The sequence below is a fragment of the Pristiophorus japonicus genome, chromosome 17 (genome assembly GCF_044704955.1).
Source record: "Pristiophorus japonicus isolate sPriJap1 chromosome 17, sPriJap1.hap1, whole genome shotgun sequence".
NCBI classification, from domain to species: Eukaryota; Metazoa; Chordata; class Chondrichthyes; family Pristiophoridae; genus Pristiophorus; species Pristiophorus japonicus.
The window spans coordinates 106,867,473-106,890,480 of record NC_091993.1 but is presented as its reverse complement, the minus strand read 5'-3'; the positions used below and the strand labels follow the sequence as shown (position 1 = coordinate 106,890,480).

Here is a 23,008-nt window from a genome sequence, read left to right as displayed (position 1 = left end):
CTGACCGGTCTATAATTCCCTGTTTTCTCTCTCCCTCCTTTTTTAAAAAGTGGGGTTACATTGGCTACCCTCCACTCCATAGGAACTGATCCAGAGTCAATGGAATGTTGGAAAATGACTGTCAACGCATCCACTATTTCCAAGGCCACCTCCTTAAGTACTCTGGGATGCAGTCCATCAGGCCCTGGGGATTTATCGGCCTTCAATCCCATCAATTTCCCCAACACAATTTCCCGGCTAATAAGGATTTCCCTCAGTTCCTCCTCCTTACTAGACCCCCCGACCCCTTTTATAACCGGAAGGTTGTTCGTGTCCTCCTTCGTGAATACCGAACCAAAGTACTTGTTCAATTGGTCCGCCATTTCTTTGTTCCCCGTTATGACTTCCCCTGATTCTGACTGCAGGGGACCTACATTTGTCTTTACTAACCTTTTTCTCTTTACATATCTATAGAAACTTTTGCAATCCGTCTTAATGTTCCCTGCAAGCTTCTTCTCATACTCCATTTTCCCTGCCCTAATCAAACCCTTTGTCCTCCTCTGCTGAGTTCTAAATTTCTCCCAGTCCCCAGGTTCGCTGCTATTTCTGGCCAATTTGTATGCCACTTCCTTGGCTTTAATACTATCCCTGATTTCCTTTGATAGCCACGGTTGAGCCACCTTCCCTTTTTTTATTTCTATGCCAGACAGGAATGTACAATTGTTGTAGTTCATCCATGCGGTCTCTAAATGTCTGCCATTGCCCATCCACAGTCAACCCCTTAAGTATCATTCGCCAATCCATCTCAGCCAATTCACGCCTCATACCTTCAAAGTTAGCCTTCTTTAAGTTCTGGACCATGGTCTCTGAATTAACTGTTTCATTCTCCATCCTAATGCAGAATTCCACCATATTATGGTCACTCTTCCCCAAGGGACCTCGCACAGAGAGATTGCTAATTAATCCATTCTCATTACATAACACCCAGTCTAAGATGGCCTCCCCCCTAGTTGGTTCCTCGACATATTGGTCTAAAAAACCATCCCTTATGCACTCCAGAAAATCCTCCTCCACCGTATTGCTTCCAGTTTGGTTAGCCCAATCAATGTGCATATTAAAGTCACCCATTATAACTGCTGCACCTTTATTGCACGCACCCCTAATTTCCTGTTTGATGCCCTCCCCAACATCACTACTACTGTTTGGAGGTCTGTACACAACTCCCACTAACGTTTTTTGCCCTTTGGTGTTCTGCAGCTCTACCCATATAGATTCCACATCATCCAAGCTAATGTCCTTCCTAACTATTGCCTTAATCTCCTCCTTAACCAGCAATGCTACCCCACCTCCTTTTCCTTTTATTCTATCCTTCCTGAATGTTGAATACCCCTGGATGTTGAGTTCCCAGCCCTGCTCATCCTGGAGCCACGTCTCCGTAATCCCAATCACATCATATTTGTTAACATCTATTTGCACAATTATTGCCTGGCCTGCGACCAGCATTAGGAGAGGAAATAGACGTGGAGGCTAAACTGAGGCCATCTCTCTCACTCTAAAACATCATTTACATCCAATTGTCTATTTCAGGCGCAAGATGTCTCTGTGGTTTTTACCTCTCCAAATGAACTGGAAATAGAAACTGAATTCTGCTGCACCCACCAAAATTCTGCTCGCACTATTAAATTCATTGTGCAATGCCTCTGAAATGTGCAACACTCAATTTCCCTCCCCACCGTCAGCTTACTGTCCCCAAGAATTAACAGAACTATCTCAGTCGCATGGCAGCTTGCTCGAGGCTGGCTTGATCCTGGAGGATCCCAACAGACCCACTTGCTCCACTGGGAGCAGATGTGAAGAGGATAATTTTATTTCAGGCTTCCTCTCCACACTGACATTCAGCTGAGGGTTAGGGACGGGCTTTGCAGATGTGCCCTTGCAGCCACAGGTAGCCCACTCCAGCAGAACAGATGCCTCTGTCACTGGGATTGAGATGGGAGGATCGCTCTGTCCCACTTGTGCCGACAGAGTGGATCCCCAGGAAGTTCAGGTCCATGGTGTAAAATTGTTACAGCTTTATCTTTTCATTGTCATTAGGTTTAAGTAGTGGTTCCTTACCTCTTTCACAGCTTGGTGGAGACGGCACAAATTTGCCACCTTCTCCACATCGACGGCTATGAACACCAACAGGTACAAAACCAGAGTTGCACGTGAAATAGATCAAGTCTCCATAGTTGTAAGGATTTTTCCATTGTGACGTTATTCTACCATTGGCAATATTCTCGGGTCGAGGACAAACAACTGCAAGAGAGGAATAAGTCAGTTTTCACTGGGTAACTGGTTGTACTTAGCAAGGATGTTGTTACATTAGAATGGAAGATTATTCCACTTTATTTTTTTCAGTCAGTGTAAAAACATTTCGAAGAACATGTGTTACCAACAAATTGAATGAAATCACCCTGGCTTTAACTTCAAACATCTTGCTCTCCTCATTCTATCAGAATGTATTTTCCACAGCGACCTGGACATATTCCATAAAAATGGTTGAGGTATTGAAATCATCAACCAGCAGAATACAGATAATAATCATCAGCAAAAATCACAATTGGTTGCTAATTCAACGATTTTCCATGATTCTATAGAAAGTATAATGAATAAAGAATTATGAACCATATGTAAATACTGATGGGACGGGCTGATTGATTGTAGGATACACTAAACACTGTTTGCTTAGAGGAGCGACTTTCAAACTTTTCAGTGTGCGAGACCTTCCGCAGATCCCTAATTTGCCTTTCCTTAAAAATTAGGGCTGAATTTTCTTTTGCATTAATTTTGTCATCCAAAAGTTCTTCCTGGTCCTTCTACAAGTAGCACATGTGCTATGGGACACCCAATGGGACACCTATTATACCAAGGATAATAACGAGAGTAGAGAACTCTGGGGCCTAGAAACTGCAGTAGGCCGGAAACCTACCAGTGCCACCGTGGGCTGCTGTTGACTCAAAATCATTGAGTAAGCAATTATTTTGGTGTTGCCTGCTAATTTAAATTAGTGCAGCGCTAAACCTACAAGCAAATCTGGTTTTCCGACACTACTCTCAACAGGAGGCCCAATTTCGTGTCCCTGAAACAAGAACTGCATTGTCTTAAAGCAATGCTGAAATTTCAGAAAGCAGTGTTGGTCCCTTAAAGGGGCACTGCCTTCCAAAATGAAAAAACAAAAATCATTTAAAAATAGTCAGCTTTTAGCCCTCAGAACTCAACTGCCTTCTGTAAAAAAAAACAATGAAAATAATTCCCAAATTACAGTCTTCAGCTGTTAAGGCAGAATTGACTTCAGCACCTAACTAAATGGTAAAAGTGCTTCAGCACTACCACAAATGGTTCAACAAGCCAGGGAAGGGGCATCCAGGGATTTGCATGCAGCACTCCAGCTTTCTGCAGGAGAGGAACACTGCAAGAGAGGTCCTCTACCCACAGAGGCCAGGAGGCCATCCAGTGGGACCAGATCACCAGAGCCATTACTGCCAGCAGTGTCACCTCCACAACCGGTCTCCTGTGCCCAAAGAAACTTCATGACCGAAGGTCAGGGTCAGTGAATTCATCTTCAAAAGCCGTTTCCTACCAACTGTACATCTAGCCTCGCACACTGCTCAATGCATGACTGTACCCACCCCCCCACCGCCCTCCCAACTCAAGCACCTACCAACAATTTGTCCCAAACACCTACCATTCCTAGCTTTGCCTCACCATATTGGAGGAGTTGACGCTCGCCATGCTTGGCAGGGGAATGGCTGAGTCCTTGGCCATGGTCGGCCATTCCACAATAGCTTCTGATTTACAAGGTGCGCATGGTGTAAGACAGCACATCTTGCTTTCCTGCCCTTCCCTCATGCTACCATCATTTGAAGAAAGGAGGAGGAAAGAGGGACAAGGAAGGAGTGTGGAAGGAGGAGAGGAGGAGAGAGGAAGGAGGACGGGGAGCAGGAGGAGGATCACATGATCTGACACTTCCAGCCACCAGCCCTCGAGAACGCACTGCAAGGCCAACTGCAGTGTCCCCCGCTGAAAGTCAGCAGCCTTCCACCAACCATGCTGCAGCCACTGGGGGTAGCACTGTGTGACATCACTAGGTTAGGCAGAGGCGCATACAAGACAGTCACTAATGGAATGCACAAGGGTGATTAGTTGGTTGCTTGCTGTCATATTGGATGGATAAATGTATTAAGCTGGATTAGAAAGTTAGCTTTGCGGTGGCTTTTATTTTAGCCTTGTTGACCATCCAAAGCCTTGCAAGCATCCACAAGCATTCCCTGCACAATTTAAAACTTTTAACATGTATTGCACCAAGCCACTACTTCAATAAAATAGAAAAAAAAGCAATCCAGAAGCGTAAATCCAAACTTACCTGAAAGATATGTGTGTCGCTTTAAGGAGCACAGACAGCGCCTCTGTACGGCTGCTTCATGCACATTTTTCTGAGTGTGCTTAGAACCTGGCAGTAAACTCAGCAAAAAGGTCGAAGTTTGCAGACGCGGCGTCAAGGCTGCATGGCATGTTGACTGACGTCCCGCTCTGCTGGTTTAAATTTCATGGGCGAGCACTGTCAACGGCAGCGCTATGGTGCTTACCAAAATGGCGGCCACCGAGTTTCATGTTGCAGGTAAGTGGAAGTGAGGCAGCCGCCATTTTATGTCCCGAAAGTGGCCTTAATGGCGTGCAGTAAATCTGCGAATTTCTAGGACTTGTAACTCCCAGCGGGAGAAATATGCCAGCGCCCAATTTGGGGCATTAACTTTTGAAAGCTGGAAAAATTAGCGGCAGGCACTAATGTTTTTCAGCTTTCTGTAAATTCGGTGTTAGTGCTCCAGGAAGGAAGTGGAGCGCTAAATCAAGCGCGTGATTTAGCACTCCACTTCCTTCCTGGAGCGCTAAAGGACGCAGGCGGGTGGTAGGTGTGCAGCGCTGCCACGTTCGGAGGTTCCTTCCCTCCCTTAAAGAGAAAGGCAATCTCAGAGTTGCGGCGAAGGCCGAGTTCCGGTGGAGGCCGGCGTGTCCGGGGGGCCGCAGAGGTCGGCGAGGCGTGTTGGCAAGTACCTCTCTTTTCTCTATTTCTTTTTAATTACATTTTAAACTAGATAAGTCTAACTAGAGGGATGGCAGGGCAACTCAGTCCTGTGGAGTGCACATCCTGCGGCATGTGGGAAGTCTTGGACGCTTCATGCAGCCTCGACAACCATGTGTGCAGGAGGTGTCTCCAGCTTCAACTACTCGAGCTCCGCATTTCGGAGCTGGAGCAGCGGGTGGAGTCAATATGGTGCATCCGCGAGGCTGAGAGCTACGTGGATAGCACGTTTCAGGAGGTGATCACCCCGCAGCTTAAAGGCGTGTAGGTAGAGGGGAAGTGAGTGACCACCAGACGTAGTAAGAATGCTAGGCAGGTAGTGCAGGAGTCCCCCCCGTGAGCTCATCTCGCTTTCAAACCCATATTCACTTTTGAGTATCGGTACGGATGATGGTGCCTCTGGGGAGTGCCGCCAGAACCAATTCCAAGGCACCACGGGTGGCTCAGCTGCACAGGGAGGAGGGACGAAGAATGAAGGAGCTCTAGTGATAGGGGATTCTATAGTTATGGGAACAGACAGGCGTTTCTGCGGCCCTGGACGTGACTCCCGAATGGTTTTGTGCCTCCCTGGTGCCAGGGTCAAGGACGTCACAGAGCGGACACAGGGCATTCTCGGGGGAGTAGGGGTGCGCTGAGGGTCGTGGTCCATATCGGGACCAACGGCCTAGGTAAAAAGGGAGATGAGGTCCTATAGGCAGAATTCAGGGAGCTAGGAAAAAAATTAAAGGGTAGGACCTCAAAGGTAGTAATCTCCGGGTTACTACCGGTGCCACGTGCTAATAAGTACAAGAATAGAAGGATAGAATGAACACGTGGCTGGAAAATTGGTCCAGGAGGGAGGCTTTAAATTCTTGAGGCATTGGGACCACTTCTGGGGGAGATGGGACCTGTACAAACCAGACGGGTTGCACCTCCACAGCGCCGGGACCAATATCCTCATGGGGAGTTTTGCTAGTGCAGTTGGGGAGAGTTTAAACTAGCTTGGCAGGGGGATAGGAAGCTGAGAAGAAATTCAAGAGGAAAGGAAGTAAAGCAGAAATTGGAAAGCAAGAATCTAGAAAGTGAATCTGTTAGAGAAAACAAGGCTTAGTAAGTAGTAAGCAAGTAGTTCTTCCTGTGCTAAATGTTATATATTTTAATGCAAGGAGTATAGCGAATAAGGCGGATGAGCTAAGAGCACAGGTAGACACTTGGGAGTATGAAATTATAGCCATTACAGAAACATGACTTAAAGAGGGGCAGGTTTGGCAGATCAATATTCTTGGTTATAGGATTTATGACAAGATAGAGAGGGGCGTAAAAATGAAGGGGGCGTTGTCGCGGTACTGATTAAAGAAACAATTACAGCAGTGAGGAGGGATGATATGTTAGAGGGATCATCAAATGAGGCCATATGGGTCGAATTGAAAAATAAAAAAGGGGCGATCACACTGCTGGCCGTGTATTATAGACCCCCAAACAGTGGGAGGGAAATACAGGAGCAAATATGTAGGCAAATTGCTGTGAAGTCCAAAAACCTTGGGATAGTAATAGTAGGGGATTTTAACTATCCAAATATTGATTGGGACAAATATAGTGTGAAGGGTATAGAGGATGCAGAATTCTTGAAATGCATTCAAAAAAATATTTTAATCAGTATGTAGTTAGCCCAACATGAGAGGGGGCGGTCTTGGATTTAGTTTTGGGGAATGTAGCTGGACAGGTTGAAGGGGTATTAGTGGGAGAGCACTTGGGTGCTAGTGACCATAATTCAGTCAGATTCAAGTTGGTTATGGATAAGGGTAAGGATAGGCCTGGAACAAAAGTCCCAAATTGGGGAATAGCTAATTTTGCTAAGTTAAGGAGTGATTTGACCATAGTGGACTGGAAACGGCTACCTGTGGGTAAATCAGTGTCGGAACAGTGGAAGGCATTCAAGGAGGTGATCCGGAAGGCGCTGGCCAAACATGTGCCCTTAAAGAAAAAGGTTGGGACTTACAGGGGAGGATAAAGAAAAAAAGGGAAGCTTATGTCATATACCAACGGCTAAATACGATAGAATCTTTAGCGTGATATAGAAAGTTAAGAGGCAAAATTAAAAAGGATATTAGGAATGCTAAGAGAGAGCATGAGAAATTCTTGGCTAGTAAAATTAAGGAAAACCCTAAGATGTTCTATAAATATATTAAGAGTAAAAGGGTAATTAAAGAAAGGGTAGGGCCTATTAGAGACCATGAGGGTAATCTTTGTGTGGAGGCAAATAATGTTGATAAGGTTCTTAACGAATACTTTGCATGTGTTTTCACAAAGGAACGGGGCAATGCAGATACTGCTATTGAGGAAGAGTGTGATATTCTGGATGAAATAAATATAGTGAGAGGAGAAGTATTAAGGGCTTTAGCAGCTTTGAAAGTAGATAAGTCCCCAGGTCTGGATGAAATGCAGCTCCCAGGCTGTTGAGCGAAGTAAGAGAGTAAATAGCAGAGGACTTGACCATCATTTTCCAGTCCTCTTTGGATATGGGCATGGTGCCGGAGGATTGCAGGACTGCTAATGTAGTACCCTTGTTTCAGAAAGGAGAAAGGGATAAGCCGAGTAATTACAGGCCTGTCAACCTAACCTCAGTGGTGGGGAAATTATTGGAAAAAATCCTGAAAGACAGGATAAATCTACATTTGGAAAGGCAAGGATTAATTAGGGACAGGCAGCACGGATTTGTTAAAGGAAGATCGTGTTTGACTAACCTGTGTGAATTTTTTGAGGAGGTAACCAAGAGGGTCGATGAGGGTAGTGCATACGATGTAGTATATATGAACTTTAGCAAAGCTTTTGATAAGGTCCCACATGGTAGACTGATCAAGAAGATTAAAGCCCATGGGATCCAGGGCAAAGTGGCAAGTTGAATCCAAAATTGGCTTGGAGGTAGGAAGCAAAGGGTAATGGTTGATGGATGTTTTTGTGACTGGAAGGATGTTCCCAGTGGGATTCCGCAGGGCTCAGTGCTGGGTCCCTTGCTTTTTGTGGTATGTATCACCGATTTAGATTTGAATATAGGGAGCACAATTAATAAGTTTGCAGACGAGACTAAAATTGGCTGTGTGGTTGATAATGAAGAAGAAAGTCATGGGCTGCAGGAGGATATCAATCTACTGGTCAGGTGGGCAGAGCAATGGCAAATGGAATTTAGTTCAGAGAAGTGTGTGAGGTGATGCACTTTGGGAGGGCTAATTAAGTAGTAGGCCAATTAATAGTGTAGAAGAACAAAGGGACCCTGGAGTGCTTGTCCACAGATCCCTGAAAGTAGCAGGCCAGGTGGATAACATGGTTAAGAAGGCATACGGAATGCATGCCTTTATTGGCCGAGGCATAGAATATAAGAGCAGGGAGGTTATGCATTATTTGTATAATACTTTGGTTAGGCCACAGCTGGAGTACTGCGTGCAGTTCTGGTCACCGTATTATAGGAAGGACGTGATTGCACTAGAGAGGGTGCAGAGGAGATTTACTAGGATGCTGCCTGGAATGGAGAATCTTAGTTATGAGGACAGATTGGATGGGCTGGGTTTGTTCTCATTGGAAGAGAAGAGATTGAGAGACCTCATTGAGGTGTACAAAATATTGGAGGGGCCTGAACATAGTGGATAGTAAGGGCCTATTTCTATTGGTGGAGGGGTCTATTACGAGGGGGCATAGTTTTAAGGTGAATGGTGGAAGGCTTAGAGGGGATTTGAGGGGTGTGCTTCCTTATGCAGAGGGTTGTGGGAATCTGGAACTCGCTGCCTGGAAGAGTGGTGGGTGCAGAAACCCTCACCACTTTTAAGAGATGGTTGGATGGGCACTTAAAGTGCCATAACCTGCAGTGTTACAGACCGAGAGCTGGTAATTGGGATTAGACTGGATGACCTTTTGTTCGCCGACGCAGTCTTAATGGCAAGTACTGCAAGGAATTGAATGTGGCCAGGGTGATCTCGTGGACTAGTTTCGATCACCTGGATGGGTCGGAGAGGAATTTTCCCAGATTTCTTTCTCCCTAAGTTGGTGGCTGTTTTTTAAAGCATTTTTGGGTATCAGATATAGCCTAGCAAATGAGAACACCAGTTTTTTTAGCACAATTATTGCCTGGCCTGCGACCAGCATTAGGAGAGGAAATAGACGTGGAGGCCAAACTGAGGCCATCTGTCGCACTCTAAAGCATCATTTACATCCAATTGTCTATTTCAGGCGCAAGATGTCTCTGTGGTTTTTACCTCTCCGAATGAACTGGAAATAGAAACTGAATTCTGCTGCACCCACCAAAATTCTGCTCGCACTATTAAATTCATTGTGCAATGCCTCTGAAATGTGCAACACTCAATTTCCCTCCCCACTGTCAGCTTACTGTCCCCAAGAATTAACAGAACTATCTCAGTCGCATGCCAGCTTGCTCGAGGCTGGCTTGATCCTGGAGGATCCCAAGAGACCCACTTGCTCCACTGGGAGCAGATGTGAAGAGGATAATTTTATTTCAGGCTTCCTCTCCACACTGACATTCAGCTGAGGGTTAGGGACGGGCTTTGCAGATGTGCCCTTGCAGCCACAGGTAGCCCACTCCAGCAGTACAGATGCCTCTGTCACTGGGATTGAGATGGGAGAACCGCTCTGTCCCACTTGTACCGGCAGAGTGGATCCCCAGGAAGTTCAGGTCCATGGTGTAAAATTGTTACAGCTTTATCTTTTCATTCTGTCATTAGGTTTAAGTAGTGGTTCCTTACCTCTTTCACAGCTTGGTGGAGACGGCACAAATTTGCCACCTTCTCCACATCGACGGCTATGAACACCAACCGGTACAAAACCAGAGTTGCACGTGAAATAGATCCAGTCTCCATAGTTGTAAGGATTTTTCCATTGTGACGTTATTCTACCATTGGCAATATTCTCGGGTCGAGGACAAACAACTGCAAGAGAGGAATAAGTCAGTTTTCACTGGGTAACTGGTTGTACTTAGCAAGGATGTTGTTACATTAGAATGGAAGATTATTCCACTTTATTTTTTTCCAGAGTCAATGTAAAAACATTTTGAAGAACGTGTATTACCAACAAATTGAATGAAATCACCCTGGCTTTGACTTCAAATATCTTGCTCTCCTCATTCTATCAGAATGTCATTTCCATAGCGAGCTGGAAAATGGTTGATGTGTTGAAATCCTCAGCCCGCAGAATACAGATAATACTCATCAGCAAAACTCACAATTGGTTGCTAATTTGACGAATTTCCACAATTGTATAGAAAGTATAATGAATAAAGAAATATGAACCATGTGTAAACACTGATGGGATGGGCTGATTGATTGTAGGATACACTAAACACTGTTGCTTAGAGCAGCGACTTTCAAACTCTTCAGTTTGCGAGACCCTCCGCAGATCCCTAATTTGCCTTACCTTAAAAATTAGGGTTGAATTTTCTTTTGCTTTGATTTTGTCATCCAAAAATTCTTCCTGGTTCTTCTACAAGTAGCACATGTGCTATGGGATTCCAAATGGGACACCTATTACACTAAGGGGAATAACGAGAGTAGAGAACTCTGAGGCCTAGAAACTGCAGTAGGCCGGAAACCTGCCAGTGTCACCGTGGGCTGCTGTTAACGGCCAGTCAAAATCATTGTTCAGGCAATTATTTTGGTGTTGCCTGCTAATTTAAATTAGTGCTGCGCTAAACCTACATGCAAATTTGGTTTTCCGATAATACTCTCAACAGGAGGCCCAATTTCGTGTCCCCGAAACAAGAACTACATTGTCTTAAAGCAAGGCTGTCATTTTAGAAAGCAGTGTTGGTCCCTTATAGGGGCACTGCCTTCTAAAATGAAAAAATAAAAATTATTTAAAAATAGTCAGCTTTTAGCCCTCAGAACTCTATTGCCTTCTGCAAAAAAAATAAAAAGAATTCACAAATTGCAGTCTTCAGCTGTTAGAGTCGAACTGCCTTCTGCACCTAAATAAATGGTAAAAGTGCTTCAGCACTACAACAAATGTTTCAATAAGACAGGGAAAGGGCATGCAGCACTCCAACTTTCTGCAGGGGTCAACACTGCAAGAGAGGTCCTCTATCCACAGAGGCCAGGAGACCATGCAATTGGACCAGAGCATTACTGCCAGCAGTGTCACCTCCACGACCTGTCTCCTGTGCCCAAAGAAGCTTCATGACCGAAGTTGAGTGGTCAGGGTCAGTGAATTCATCTTCAAAAGCCGTTTCCTACCAACTGTACAACTAGCCTCACACATTGCTGGATGCATGAACCCTGCCTCTCCCCCCAATCACGCACCTACCAACAATCTGTACACCTGCCATTCCTAGCTTCGCCTCACCATATTGGAGGAGATGATGCTCTCCATTCTTGGCAGCGGCAGCACTATGGCGCTTACCAAAATGGCGGCCGCTGAGTTTCATGCCGCAGGTGGGCGGAAGCGAGGCAGCCACCATTTTATGTCCTGAGACGGGCTTTAACGGCGTGCAGTAAATCTGCAAATTGCTAGGACTTGTAACTCCCAGGGGGGGAAATTCGGCTGCATCCAATTTGGGGCGTTAACATTTGAAAGCCGGAAAAATTAGCGGCAGGCACTAATGTTTTTCAGCTTTGTGTTAAATTCGGTGTTAGTGCTTTAGGAGTTAATGGAATGCTAAATCAAGCTATTAATTTAGCGCTCCACTTCCTTCCTGGAGCGCTAAAGGATGCAGGCGGGCGGTTGGTGTGCTGCTGCATTCAGAGACTCCTTCACTCCCTTAAAGGGAAGGGCCATCACTATAGGCTCTGCATTGCGACCAGTGAGCCGGTCCCCGACAGCAGCCGCGATCCGGCCAGATCCTCCCCATGCACTCCAGCAGAGTGCCGGGCTGATCGACCGCGGCTGAAGAGGAATGGAAAAAATTTTAAATAATCATTTGAACAATTTATTCACTTACTTCGGCCACCTCCCCTTTTACTTTCGCCCCTGAAGCACCTGGCGTCCTGATCAACGCCTCCTACAGCTGTCGGTGTTTTCGCCCGGTGATGCTGCAGGGGGCGGAACCAAAGTTCGGGTCCGGGGCGCTACCACAGCAATGCACAGGGTGATGACGTCACGATCCGGGCGCAGATCGTGGCGCAAGGTGTTAACGCTGCCGCAATCCTCTTGTCCAAGTTAGCAGGAGTCATTCATCTCGCTGCGCCCAGCCAGAAAATCGTTAATATCGCATTATCGCCCCCCGGACGCAATATGGAAGGTGCTAAGGAGGACAATTTCTATGCCCAGATCTTATAAAAAGCTCCTGGATGAAGTTCTTGCCTATCACAACAATAAACCTTTACATTTTGTTCTCCTAACTGCTCAGAAGTCAATTGCTCACTCACAATCTGAGTTGGGAACTGTCTTTTTAAGCATCTTTGGATTTCAGATATAGCCTAGGAACTGAGAACAGGTGGGGGCCGAAATTGTCCGTCACCCCCGAAAAGCAGCAGCCATCAACATTTTGTGGAATGGTCGCTGATAGCCCAATTGCTCTCCCTGGTTTTCCCGGCGGTGCTCCAATTCCCCCCTTACCGCTCCACTGCTGCCGATCCATGGTAAACGCGTCATCACTGTGCGCATCGCCGATTGAACGCCCCAACGGCGACATTCCCCTCAGAAAATCTTAGGCCCGCCCTGCTGAGCTAAAACAAGCTTTTTCCCAGTGGTCCAGTGAGGCTGTGGCCTTCTGCAGCGGAGGTGCGGCTTTCCTTAAAGATGAGGATGCATCGCTGCTGCTGCCATGTTGTTTTTTTGTCGGCCGAATGCTACGTCGGCCCGACAATTATGCCCCCGGGTTTGGGAGGGCTGCCAACAGGCAGCCTGGCACCCCCTCTTAGGTGACAGGCCGCTGGCCCGGCCAAAACCCTTCCTGGTGGCTCAGTGGGCCTAAGTTTTAAAAACGTGAAAGCTCTCCCTTCAAGTGAAGGGGAGATCCGTGATGACACGGCGTTGTGATAACGACATTGCTACGGTGACTCCGCACCGCCATCAACTTCCGCCCCTCACGTGTTGCCACCACCCCTATCATGACCGACTTTGGATCAAAACAAAAAAAACCAGCCGAATATCGCCCAAGAGGCGACCTGACAGCAGCTGCGGTAGAGACATCGAAACGTGGGGTGGGAGTGACCTGTTTTGGTCGGGGGTGGGGGGGGTGGGCCTGGGGGGCAATTGTGGCCTCAACTATGGCCATCTCTCGCACTCTTAAACATTATTTACATTCAAGAGTCTATTTCAGGCGCAAAATGTCACTGTGCCTAATTGCTGGGAATAGGAACTGAATTCTGCTGATCCCACCAAATTCCACTCCCACTATTAAATTCATGATGTGCAACACTCAATTTCCCTCCCCACTGTCAGGTTACTGCCGCCAAGAATTAACACGACTATATCAGTCGCAAGGCAGCTTGCTCGAGGCTGGCTTGATCCTGGAGGATCCTAAGAGACCCACTTGCTCCACTGGGAGCAGATGTGAAGAGGATAATTTTATTTCGGGCTTCCTCTCCACGCTGACATTCGGCTGAGAGTTTGGGACGGGCTTTGCAGATGTGCCCTTGCAGCCACAGGTAGCCCACTCCAGCAGTACAGATGCCTCTGTCGCTGGGATTGAGATGGGAGGACCGCTCTGTCCCACTTGTGCCGGCAGAATGGACCCCCAGGAATTTCAGATCCATGGTGTACAATTGATATAGGCCAGACTTTCCATAAAGACCCTCAACGCCCGATTTCCCACCGAGAAGCATTGCTAACGCTCGGCGAAAAAAAACGGGTGAGAATTTGCATTTTTAGGGAAAAGGTGTATGGAAATGATCGCCCGGCAAAAAAAGTCAGCGTTGCACACTCATTCTCGATGGTCTCTCGGCGGGTAAGTGGAAAGTCAGCCAAATGGGCAGTCGTTACCGGAATAGACGGTAAGTGCAAACATTTAGGCCGAGGCTGCGGTTGGGCCTATGGAGAGAGGGAGAACCTAAATAAAATGTGTTTTAAAAAAAAAAAACTCATACATCGCATTCCCAAGACAGTTTTAATGGTAAAATGTAAAATAAATAATTAAATAACCTTTCACTTACCTTTCTTTTCAGGGTCCCCCCCTTACCGCCCTGTAAAAGCAGCTTTTACAGGGTGGGTCTCTCGGCGATCTGGACGTCAGCGATTGAGGCCCAAACTTACGCCTTGGCGGTTATTCTCGGTGTTGCACGTGGGCGGTTTGGTCCCGGCGGGCAACACCAGGTAAAAAACGCGTGTGCAAACTCTTGCTGGGCAAAAATGCAGCTGCAATGCCGACAAAAATCGCCGACAATGAAGCCGAAAGTCTGGCCCTATAGCTTTTTCTTTTCATTCGGTCATTAGGTTTAAGAAGTGGTTCCTTACCTTTTCGGCAGATAGGTGGTGATGGCACAAAGATTCCACCTTCTTTACATACACTGGCATGAGCACCAACCAGTTCAAAACCAGTGTTTCACCTGTAGCTGATCTGGTCTTCATATTTATAATCATAGTCTCCATATATGGTGTAACGTATGTGGGCACCTTTAGTAATGACTCCATGAGGCAGGGTATGATACTTAAACTGTGTAGACCTGTAGTCCTTTATTTGCAGCTCCTGAGTGAGGACAACAAGCTGTGTGTTCCTTTTTATGCTGGGTTACCTGCAGTGTGCAGGTAACCCTTAGGTCTCCAGCCGCAGCACCCTCTGGTGTACAGGCAAGGTGTGTACAGTGTAAGGGTACATTCAGTGTTGCATAACAGTGTTACAGACATCACACAGTAAACCGGCATGCACACACAACATATGGAAAAATATTTAAATAGTGACATTATTTCACCATTGGCAATACTCCTGGACATACAACTGCAAGTGAGGAATACATCACTATCTTAGGCAGTCCCTCGGGGTCGAGGATGACTTGCTTCCATACTAAAAATGAGTACTCAGGTGACTGATGAACTCATTTTAAATGGTGGAAGATGCTTGTGCATGAATTCTTTTAACGTGAGGTGGCCATTGCATACCAGTCACCACACGGGCTTGACGGAGCAAGGTCTTGGTCCAGTGGCTGTTATACTCCTAATGTCCTCCTTCCTTCCTGCTTCCCACAGGACCTCTCTTTACGTTGAATTCATGGTATGCAATGTGAGCCTCACGACCTCATAGCCTTGCTATTGGCCCATGCTGTGCCTTCCTTTGGTCTTGTCCATGCTGCTCCACCTCTGGGCTCTGACCTCTCCACTCCTCCGTGCCTCGCCCACCCTCTTCTCTGTGCTTCCGATCTCCGAACCTTGCCGGTCCAGACCTCCGGACCTCGCCGTTTCTGGATCCCGACCCCTCCACTAGGCTCCACCACACTCCAAGAGTTGCGACCAATCTACATTCGTTTTCACTGGTTAACTGGTTGTAATTAGGAATGATGTTGTTGCATTAGAATAGAAGATTATTCCCATTTATTATTTTCTGTGTTAATGTAATTTCCTTTTGAAGAATGTGTGTTGTCATCAAATTGAATAAAATCATCCTGGCTTTAACTTCAAACAGCTTGCTCTGCTCATTCGGTCAGAATGTCTTTTCCAGTGATCTGGATATATTCAGTAAAAGTGATTGAGACATTTGGTTCCACTACCATTAGAATATCGATAATACTCAATAATAAAAGTCAGTAGTTCTAGGGTTGGTTGCTAAAGTGTTAGGGACAGAAGGATATTCAGCCCCTCGAGCCATTACAAGGCTGATCTGCACATTAACTGTATTTATCTGTCTTTGTTCTATATTTCACTCTGGAGGTCAATATATCCTTCCTGAGGTGCAATGCCCAAAATCTAATGCAATAATTTAGATGGGGTCTGACCACAGCTCTATATATCTGACACACAACTTCTTCCCCTTTGTATTCCAGCCCTCTTGGGACCAAGACCATCATCCCATTAGCCTTTTTGATTGCTTATTATACCTGTCTACTAACTTTTAATCATTTGTGTACTTGGACTCCCAAATCTCTTTGGTGCTGCAGAGTTCCAAGTGTCTCGCCATGTAGAGCCTCTGGCTCCATAACATCACCTGCTGCGCCGCCGCAACCGCATGGACTTCAGTTGGCCGGGGGATGGCAACTCAGGAGTCTCTGCAATTGAGGGGTCTCTGAAATGGGGGGGGGGGTGGCGGCAGGTGGTCTCTGAAATGGGGGGAAGCGATCTCTGAAATGGGGGGGGTGCGATCTCTGAAATGGGGAGTGGTGGGGGGAAGAAGTGATCTCTGAAATGGGATGGGTTCCTCAGCCTCCCCTACCCCTACTAATGGGACACCTCCTGGTTCTGAGCACTTGCTGCATAACAGCTGTTGGCACAAAACGGTAAATGCAATAAAATTTGTAGAGGTCATGTGATCAGACATCATGTGACCAAGAATTACATGATCAGATGTTCTGCGGTCAGCATAGAAACATAGAAACCTGTCCTCGATGCAATAAAGGTGCAGCAGTTATCATGGGTGACTTTAATCTACATATAGATTGGGCTAACCAAACATAGCAATACTGTGGAGGAGGATTTCCTGGAGTGTATTAGGGATGGTTTTCTAGACCAATATGTCAAGGAACCAACTAGAGAGCGGGCCATCCTAGACTGGGTGTTGTGTAATGAGAGAGGATTAATTAGCAATCTTGTTGTGCGAGGGCCCTTGGGGAAGAGTGACCATAATATGGTAGAATTCTTTATTAAGATGGAGAGTGACACCACAGTTAATTCAGAGACGAGTGTTGTGTATCTGCACTCCCATGTTCCGCAACCAGGAAACGCATCCCCTGAAGTCCCAAGGGATCCCAGCATCCCTTGGGAGCACTGTATATAAGCCGGCCCCTAAGGCTTATCACTCTGGAGTGTCTTAATAAAGACTGGGGTCACTGTTTTATGCTCCAACAAGCTGCTTGTATTGTATAACCCGTGTAAAAGACTTGTGCTAGCATGTGATGCGTCGTCGTACGGAGTCGGGTGTGTATTACAACAAACTAACGTTGCGGGGAAGTTACCTATGCCTCCAGGAGCTTATCTAAGGCTGAGAGGGCCTACAGCATGATTGAGAAAGAGGCATTAGTGTGTGTGTTCGGGGTAAAGAAAATGCATCAGTACTGTTTGGCCTCAAATTTGAGCTGGAAACCGATCCCTGTTCACTGAAAACAAGAGGATAAATACTAATGCCTCAGCCCACATACAAAGGTGGGCACTCGCGCTATCAGCGTATAACTATACCATCTGCCACAGGCCAGGCACCAAGAACTGTGCGGATGCTCTCAGTCGGCTATCATTGCCCACCACGGGGGTGGAAATGGCGCAGCCTGCAAACTTGTTGATGGTGGTGCAGCCTGCAGACTTGTTGATGGTCATGGAAGCATTTGAAAATGATAAATCACCTGTCACGGCCCGCCAGATTAGGACTTGGACCAGCCAAGATCCTCTGCTGTCCCTAGTAAAAAACTGTGTACTACATGGGAGCTGGGCCAGCATCCCCGTTGAAATGCAAGAGCTAATCAAGCCGTTCCAGCGGCGAAAGGATGAGCTGTCCATTCAGGCAGACTGCCTGTTGTGGGGTAACCGCATAGTGCTACCCAAAAAGGCCAGGGAGACGTTCATCTCGGATCTCCACAGCACACACCCGTGTATAGTAATGATGAAAGCGATAGCCAGATTCCACGTGTGGTGGCCCGTTATCGACTCTGACTTAGAGTCCTGTGTACGGCAATGCAGCGTGTGTGCTCAGTTGAACAACGCGCCCAGAGAGGCATCACTAAGTTTGTGGTCCTGGCCCTCCTGATCATGGTCGAGGATCCATGTCGACTATACGGGCCCATTTCTCGGTAAAATGTTCCTGGTGGTGGTGGATGCTTTTTTAAAATGGATTGAATGTGAAATAATGTCGGGAAGCACCACCACTGCCACCATTGAAAGCCTGAGGGCCATGTTTGCCACCCACGGCCTGCCTGACATACTGGTCAGTGACAATGGGCCATGTTTCACCAGTGCCAAATTTAAAGAATTCATGACCTGCAATGGGATCAAACATGTCACCTCGGCCCCGCTTAAACCAGCCTCCAATGGGCAGGCAGAGCAGGCAAACCATCAAACAGAGCCTCAAACGAGTCACAGAAGGCTCACTCCAAACCCGCCTGTCCCAAGTACTGCTCAGCTACTGCACGAGACCCCACTCGCTCACAGGGGTGCCCCTGGCTGAGCTACTCATGAAAAGGACACTTAAAACCAGACTCTTGCTGGGTCACCCCAACCTGCATGATCAGGTAGAGAGCAGGCGGCAGCAACAAAATGTAAACGATGGTCGCGCCACTGTGTCACAGGAAATTGATCTGAATGACCCTGTGTATGTGCTAAGCTATGGACATGGTCCCAAGTGGATCGTGGGCACGGTGATAGCTAAAGAAGGGAGTAGGGTATTTGTACGCAAACTAGACAATGGACAAATTTGCAGAAAGCACCTGGACTAAACGAGGCTGCGGTTCACAGACTGCCCCGAACAACCCACAGCAGACACCACCTTTTTCGAACCCACAACACACACCCAAAGGATCAATGACACCACGCCGGACCAGGAAATCGAACCCATCATGCCCAACAGCCCAGCAAGGCCAGGCTCACCTAGTAGCCCTGCAGGGCCAACAAAACGCCAGCCCAGCGAGGGCACAGCCAACACACCAGAACAGACATTTGTACCAAGGCGGTCCACCAGAGGAAGAAAGGCTCCTGACTGCCTCACCTTGCAAATAGTTTTCACTTTGACTTTGGTGGGGGGGGGGGGGGGGGTGATGTTGTGTATCTGTAAAGCATGCACTCCCAAGTCCCGCCACCAGGGAGCGCATCCCTTGAAGTCCCAAGGGATCCCAGCATCCCTTGGGAGCACTGTATATAAGCCGGCCCCCAAGGCCTGTTCCTCACTCTGGAGTGTCTTATTAAAGACTGAGGTCACTGTTACTTTAACCTCCCTGTGTGCAGTCTCATCTGTGTTAGAAACACAATAACAAGGGCCCTGAACTTAAAGAAAGGTAACTTCGATGGTATGAGACGTGAATTTGCTAGGATAGACTGGCGAATGATACTTAAAGGACTGACAGTCGATAGGCAATGGCAGACATTTAAAGATCACATGGATGAACTTCAACAATTGTACATCCCTGTCTGGTGTTAAAATAAAACGGGGAAGGTGGCACAACCGTGGCTAACAAGGGAAATTAGGGATAGTGTTAAATCCAAGGAAGAGGCATATAAATTGGCCAGAAAAAGCAACAAAGCTGAGGACTGTAGAAATTTAGAATTCAGCAGAGGACAAAGGGTTTAATTAGGAGGGGGAAAATAGAGTATGAGAGTAAGCTTGCAGGGAACATAAAAACTGACTGCAGATATAGATATGTGAAGAGGAAGAGATTAGTGAAGACTAATGTAGGTTCCTTGCAGTCAGAATCAGGTGACCTCATAATGGGGAACAAGGAAATGGCAAACCAATTGAACAAACACGTTGGTTTTGTCTTCACTAAGGAAGACACAAATAACCTCCCGAAAATACTAGAGGACTGAGGGTCTAGCGAGAAGGAGGAGCTGAGGGAACTGAGGGAAATCCTTATTAGTCAGGAAATTGTGTTACGGAAATTGATGGGATTGAAAGCCGATAAATCCCCAGGGCCTGATAGTCTGCATCCCAGAGTACTTGAGGAAGTGGTCCTAGAAATAGTAGATGCATTGGTGGTCATTTTCCAACATTCCATGGACTCTGGATCAGTTCCTATGGATTGGAAGGTAGCTAATGTAACCCCAATTTTTTTTTTTAAAAGGAGGGAGAGAGAAAACAGGGAATTATAGACCGGTTAGCCTGATATCGGTAGTGGGGAAAATGTTGGAATCAATTACTAAAGATGTAATAGCAGTGCATTTGGAAAGCAGTGACAGGATCGGTCCAAGTCAGCAGGAATTTATGAAAGAGAAATCATGCTTGACAAATCTTCTAGAATTTTTTGAGGATGTATCTAATAGAGTGAATAAGGGAGAGCCAGTGGATGTGGTGTATTTGGACTTTCAAAAGGTTTTTGACAAGGTCCCACACAAGAGATTAGTGTGCAAAATTAAGGCACATGGGATTGGGGGTAATGTATTGACGTGGATAGAGAACTGGTTGGCAGAGAGGAAGCAAAGAGTGGGAATAAACGGGTCCTTTTCAGAATGGCAGGTAGTGACTAGTGGGGTACAGCAAGGTTCAGTGCTGGGATCCCAGATATTTACAATATATATTAATGATTTAGATGAATGAATTGAGTGTAATATCTCCAAGTTTGCAGATGACACTAAGCTGGGTGGCAGTGAGAGGTGTGAGGAGGATGCTAAGAGGCTGCATGTCACATGATCAAACCTCCAGGAATGCCTCCAACCAGAGTTGGCAACCCAAGTCAACACTGATGGAATGTGCTAATTGATGGTGGGATACATCAACTGCTGTTGCTTACTGCAGCGACTTTCAAACTTTTCTGTGTTGGAGATCCCTAATTTGTCCTACCTTATGAAAAACAGGGCCGCATTTTCCTTCACTATCCCGCTGGATTTTGGTGACAATAGCAGAAAAATGGGATGATGAGGCCTGCTGTCACCTCTCCAATCTGTCCTTGATTTCCTTGCCCCCCTGCCCTTGCCTGAAGCACTGATAGCCAACCTGCGTGCCACCTACCACATGCAAATTTCTCTTCCGTCCACCCCGGTAATGGCTGCTCCCTGGGAGTACCGGGTGGAAGGTGGCGGTAGGCCCAGACAAGAGATGATAATGCTCCCAAAGTGCAGCAATGTAGGTAGAGGGCCTAGTAGAAGCAGCTCTGCTGCAGCAACTTGGAAGTTTCCTTGATTAGACTGGTGGGCTCCTTTTGGCGGCTGGTGCATATGTCGTGACCTCAGATCAGCCCCATGCAAAAGTCTAAAAGACAGGATTCCTGTGTTTACGCCAGTTCTGAATGGGCCATAAATATAAGCCCAAAATTTAAAGCAGAGCAGGACGCAAAGTAATATTTCTGGTATGTTATGGCACTGTTTTATTTCTCCTCACTGAGATATGCTCTCTATTTCCGATATCTTTGAACGTATTTTTATCGCATCGTAGAATCATAGATTAGTACAGCACAGAAAAAGGCCATTCAGCCCATTGATTTCGAAGAGCAATCCAGTTAATCCCACCCCCCGCTCTGTCCCCATATCCCTGCAATTTTTTCTCCTTCAACTATTTATCCAATTCCCTTTCAAAAGCTACTCCTGACTCTGCATCCACCAGCCTATCAGACAGTGCATTCCAAATCCTAATCACTCATTGTGTAAAAAGGTTTTTCCTCATGTCCCCTCTCGTTCTTTTGACAATCATTTTAAATCTGTGGCCTCTGGTTATCGACCCTTCAGCCATTGGAAACAGTTTCTCTTTATTTACTCCATCGAAACCCTTCATGATTTTAAACAACTCTATCAAATTTCTTCTTAGCCTTCTCTGCTCCAAGGAGAACAACCTCAGCTTCTCCAGTCTATCCATGTAACTGTATTCCCTCATCCTTGGAACCATTCAAGTAAATCTCCTGTACCCTCTCCAAAACCTTTACGTCCTTCCTAAAGTGTGATGCTCAGAATTGAGTTACATTAAAAACTGAGAAGCTTTTGCATTTTCTTAAATATACTGTGCCTAATGTGTGTAAATGTTAGTTTAACTGCTTAAAATTTAAATAGTCATACATGAAGATGGACTTGCATAAATTCTAGGCTTTCCTCTGGCCCTAACTGTTTACGCTGATTTTTATGCTCTGGCGTATGCCAACGAGATGGTTATGAAATTTTGGCATAAATTGCAGTCGTCAAGATAGGTGTAAAAACAAGCATATATTTTGGTGAAATTTCCAAATAGAAAGTGTTTTGAAACATGGTCCATTTGTGTTTAGGTTTAATAAATGGTTACTTACTTCGCTTGCAGAAAGGTGGAGGCACAAATGTGTCATTCTCCCTACATTGAATGACTCTGCTGCTATCAGTTTCATAACCTTTTTCACAACCGTAGGTGATTTCTTCATGCTTCTTGTATGTATCTTTCACTTTTGAAACAATGCTTCCATGAGTGATCTTGGGTTGATGGCATCCAGCTGTCAAGACAGCAACGAATTAGTCTCAGGTAGGTACAAATATTATACTTGGGAAAAAATATACCATTTGGGATAGTGACCGCCCACCTTCTGTCAACGATTTGTTATCTTTACCTCCACTGTGTTGATAAAACCCAGCTTAACAGAGCGAGAAAACATCTTCAGCAGGTTCATCACTAATATGGACAAGGTCACATTTGATTCTAGTGTTCAGCTCCATTCATAATTCATCCAATAATAAATTAACACATTCCAGCATACAGCAATACCTGGACAACATCCAGGCTTGGGCTAACAAGTGGTAGGTAACTAACAGTACATAGGCCCCAAATTTCCCCAGCCACTTAGAGCGGCGTAGTTAGATGTGGTGAGCCGACTTCGTGGGGGAAAAAACGCGCCGAAAACTTACTGGGATAATTTGGCCGTTCCTGGATCCCTGTGGGCCTGTGGCGGGGCGGAGCTTGGGCCGCGCTTGTTCAGCGCAGCCGGCAGGGGGGGCGGGGCTTGGGCCTGGCGTGTCCTCGAGTGCCGGCAGGGGGACGCATGACCGTTTGTGCATGTGCGCACTGCGCGTTAAGCGTGCGCGCATGCGCAATGGGGCAGGAACCTTGGCAATTGGCCATTTAAAGGGAGAGCATCCTCAGTGCCTCAGCAGTGGGCCATATTAGAAGGTAAGGTGTGAATTGTGATTTTTGGGTGGCTGAGGGAGTGGAAAGGAGTGCTGCATAGATACATGAAAGTTGAGAACTGTGTGTTTTCACGA

At 46.4% G+C, this 23,008-nt stretch overlaps 1 protein-coding gene across 14 annotated transcripts in view; it reads right to left on the bottom strand.

Moving 5' to 3' along the window:
- LOC139227881 (zona pellucida sperm-binding protein 3 receptor-like) overlaps window positions 1-23,008 on the bottom strand; it is a 265,290-nt gene that overhangs the window by 74,631 nt on the left and 167,651 nt on the right. For all 14 annotated transcript variants that reach the window (XM_070858981.1, XM_070858986.1, XM_070858982.1 and 11 more), the window contains 3 exons: window positions 22,069-22,245; window positions 9,832-10,014; window positions 2,095-2,277 (listed from right to left, as the gene is read on the bottom strand). In XM_070858981.1, the coding sequence (XP_070715082.1) occupies window positions 2,095-2,277; window positions 9,832-10,014; window positions 22,069-22,245 (543 nt within the window). The remainder of the gene's footprint in view (window positions 1-2,094; window positions 2,278-9,831; window positions 10,015-22,068; window positions 22,246-23,008) is intronic.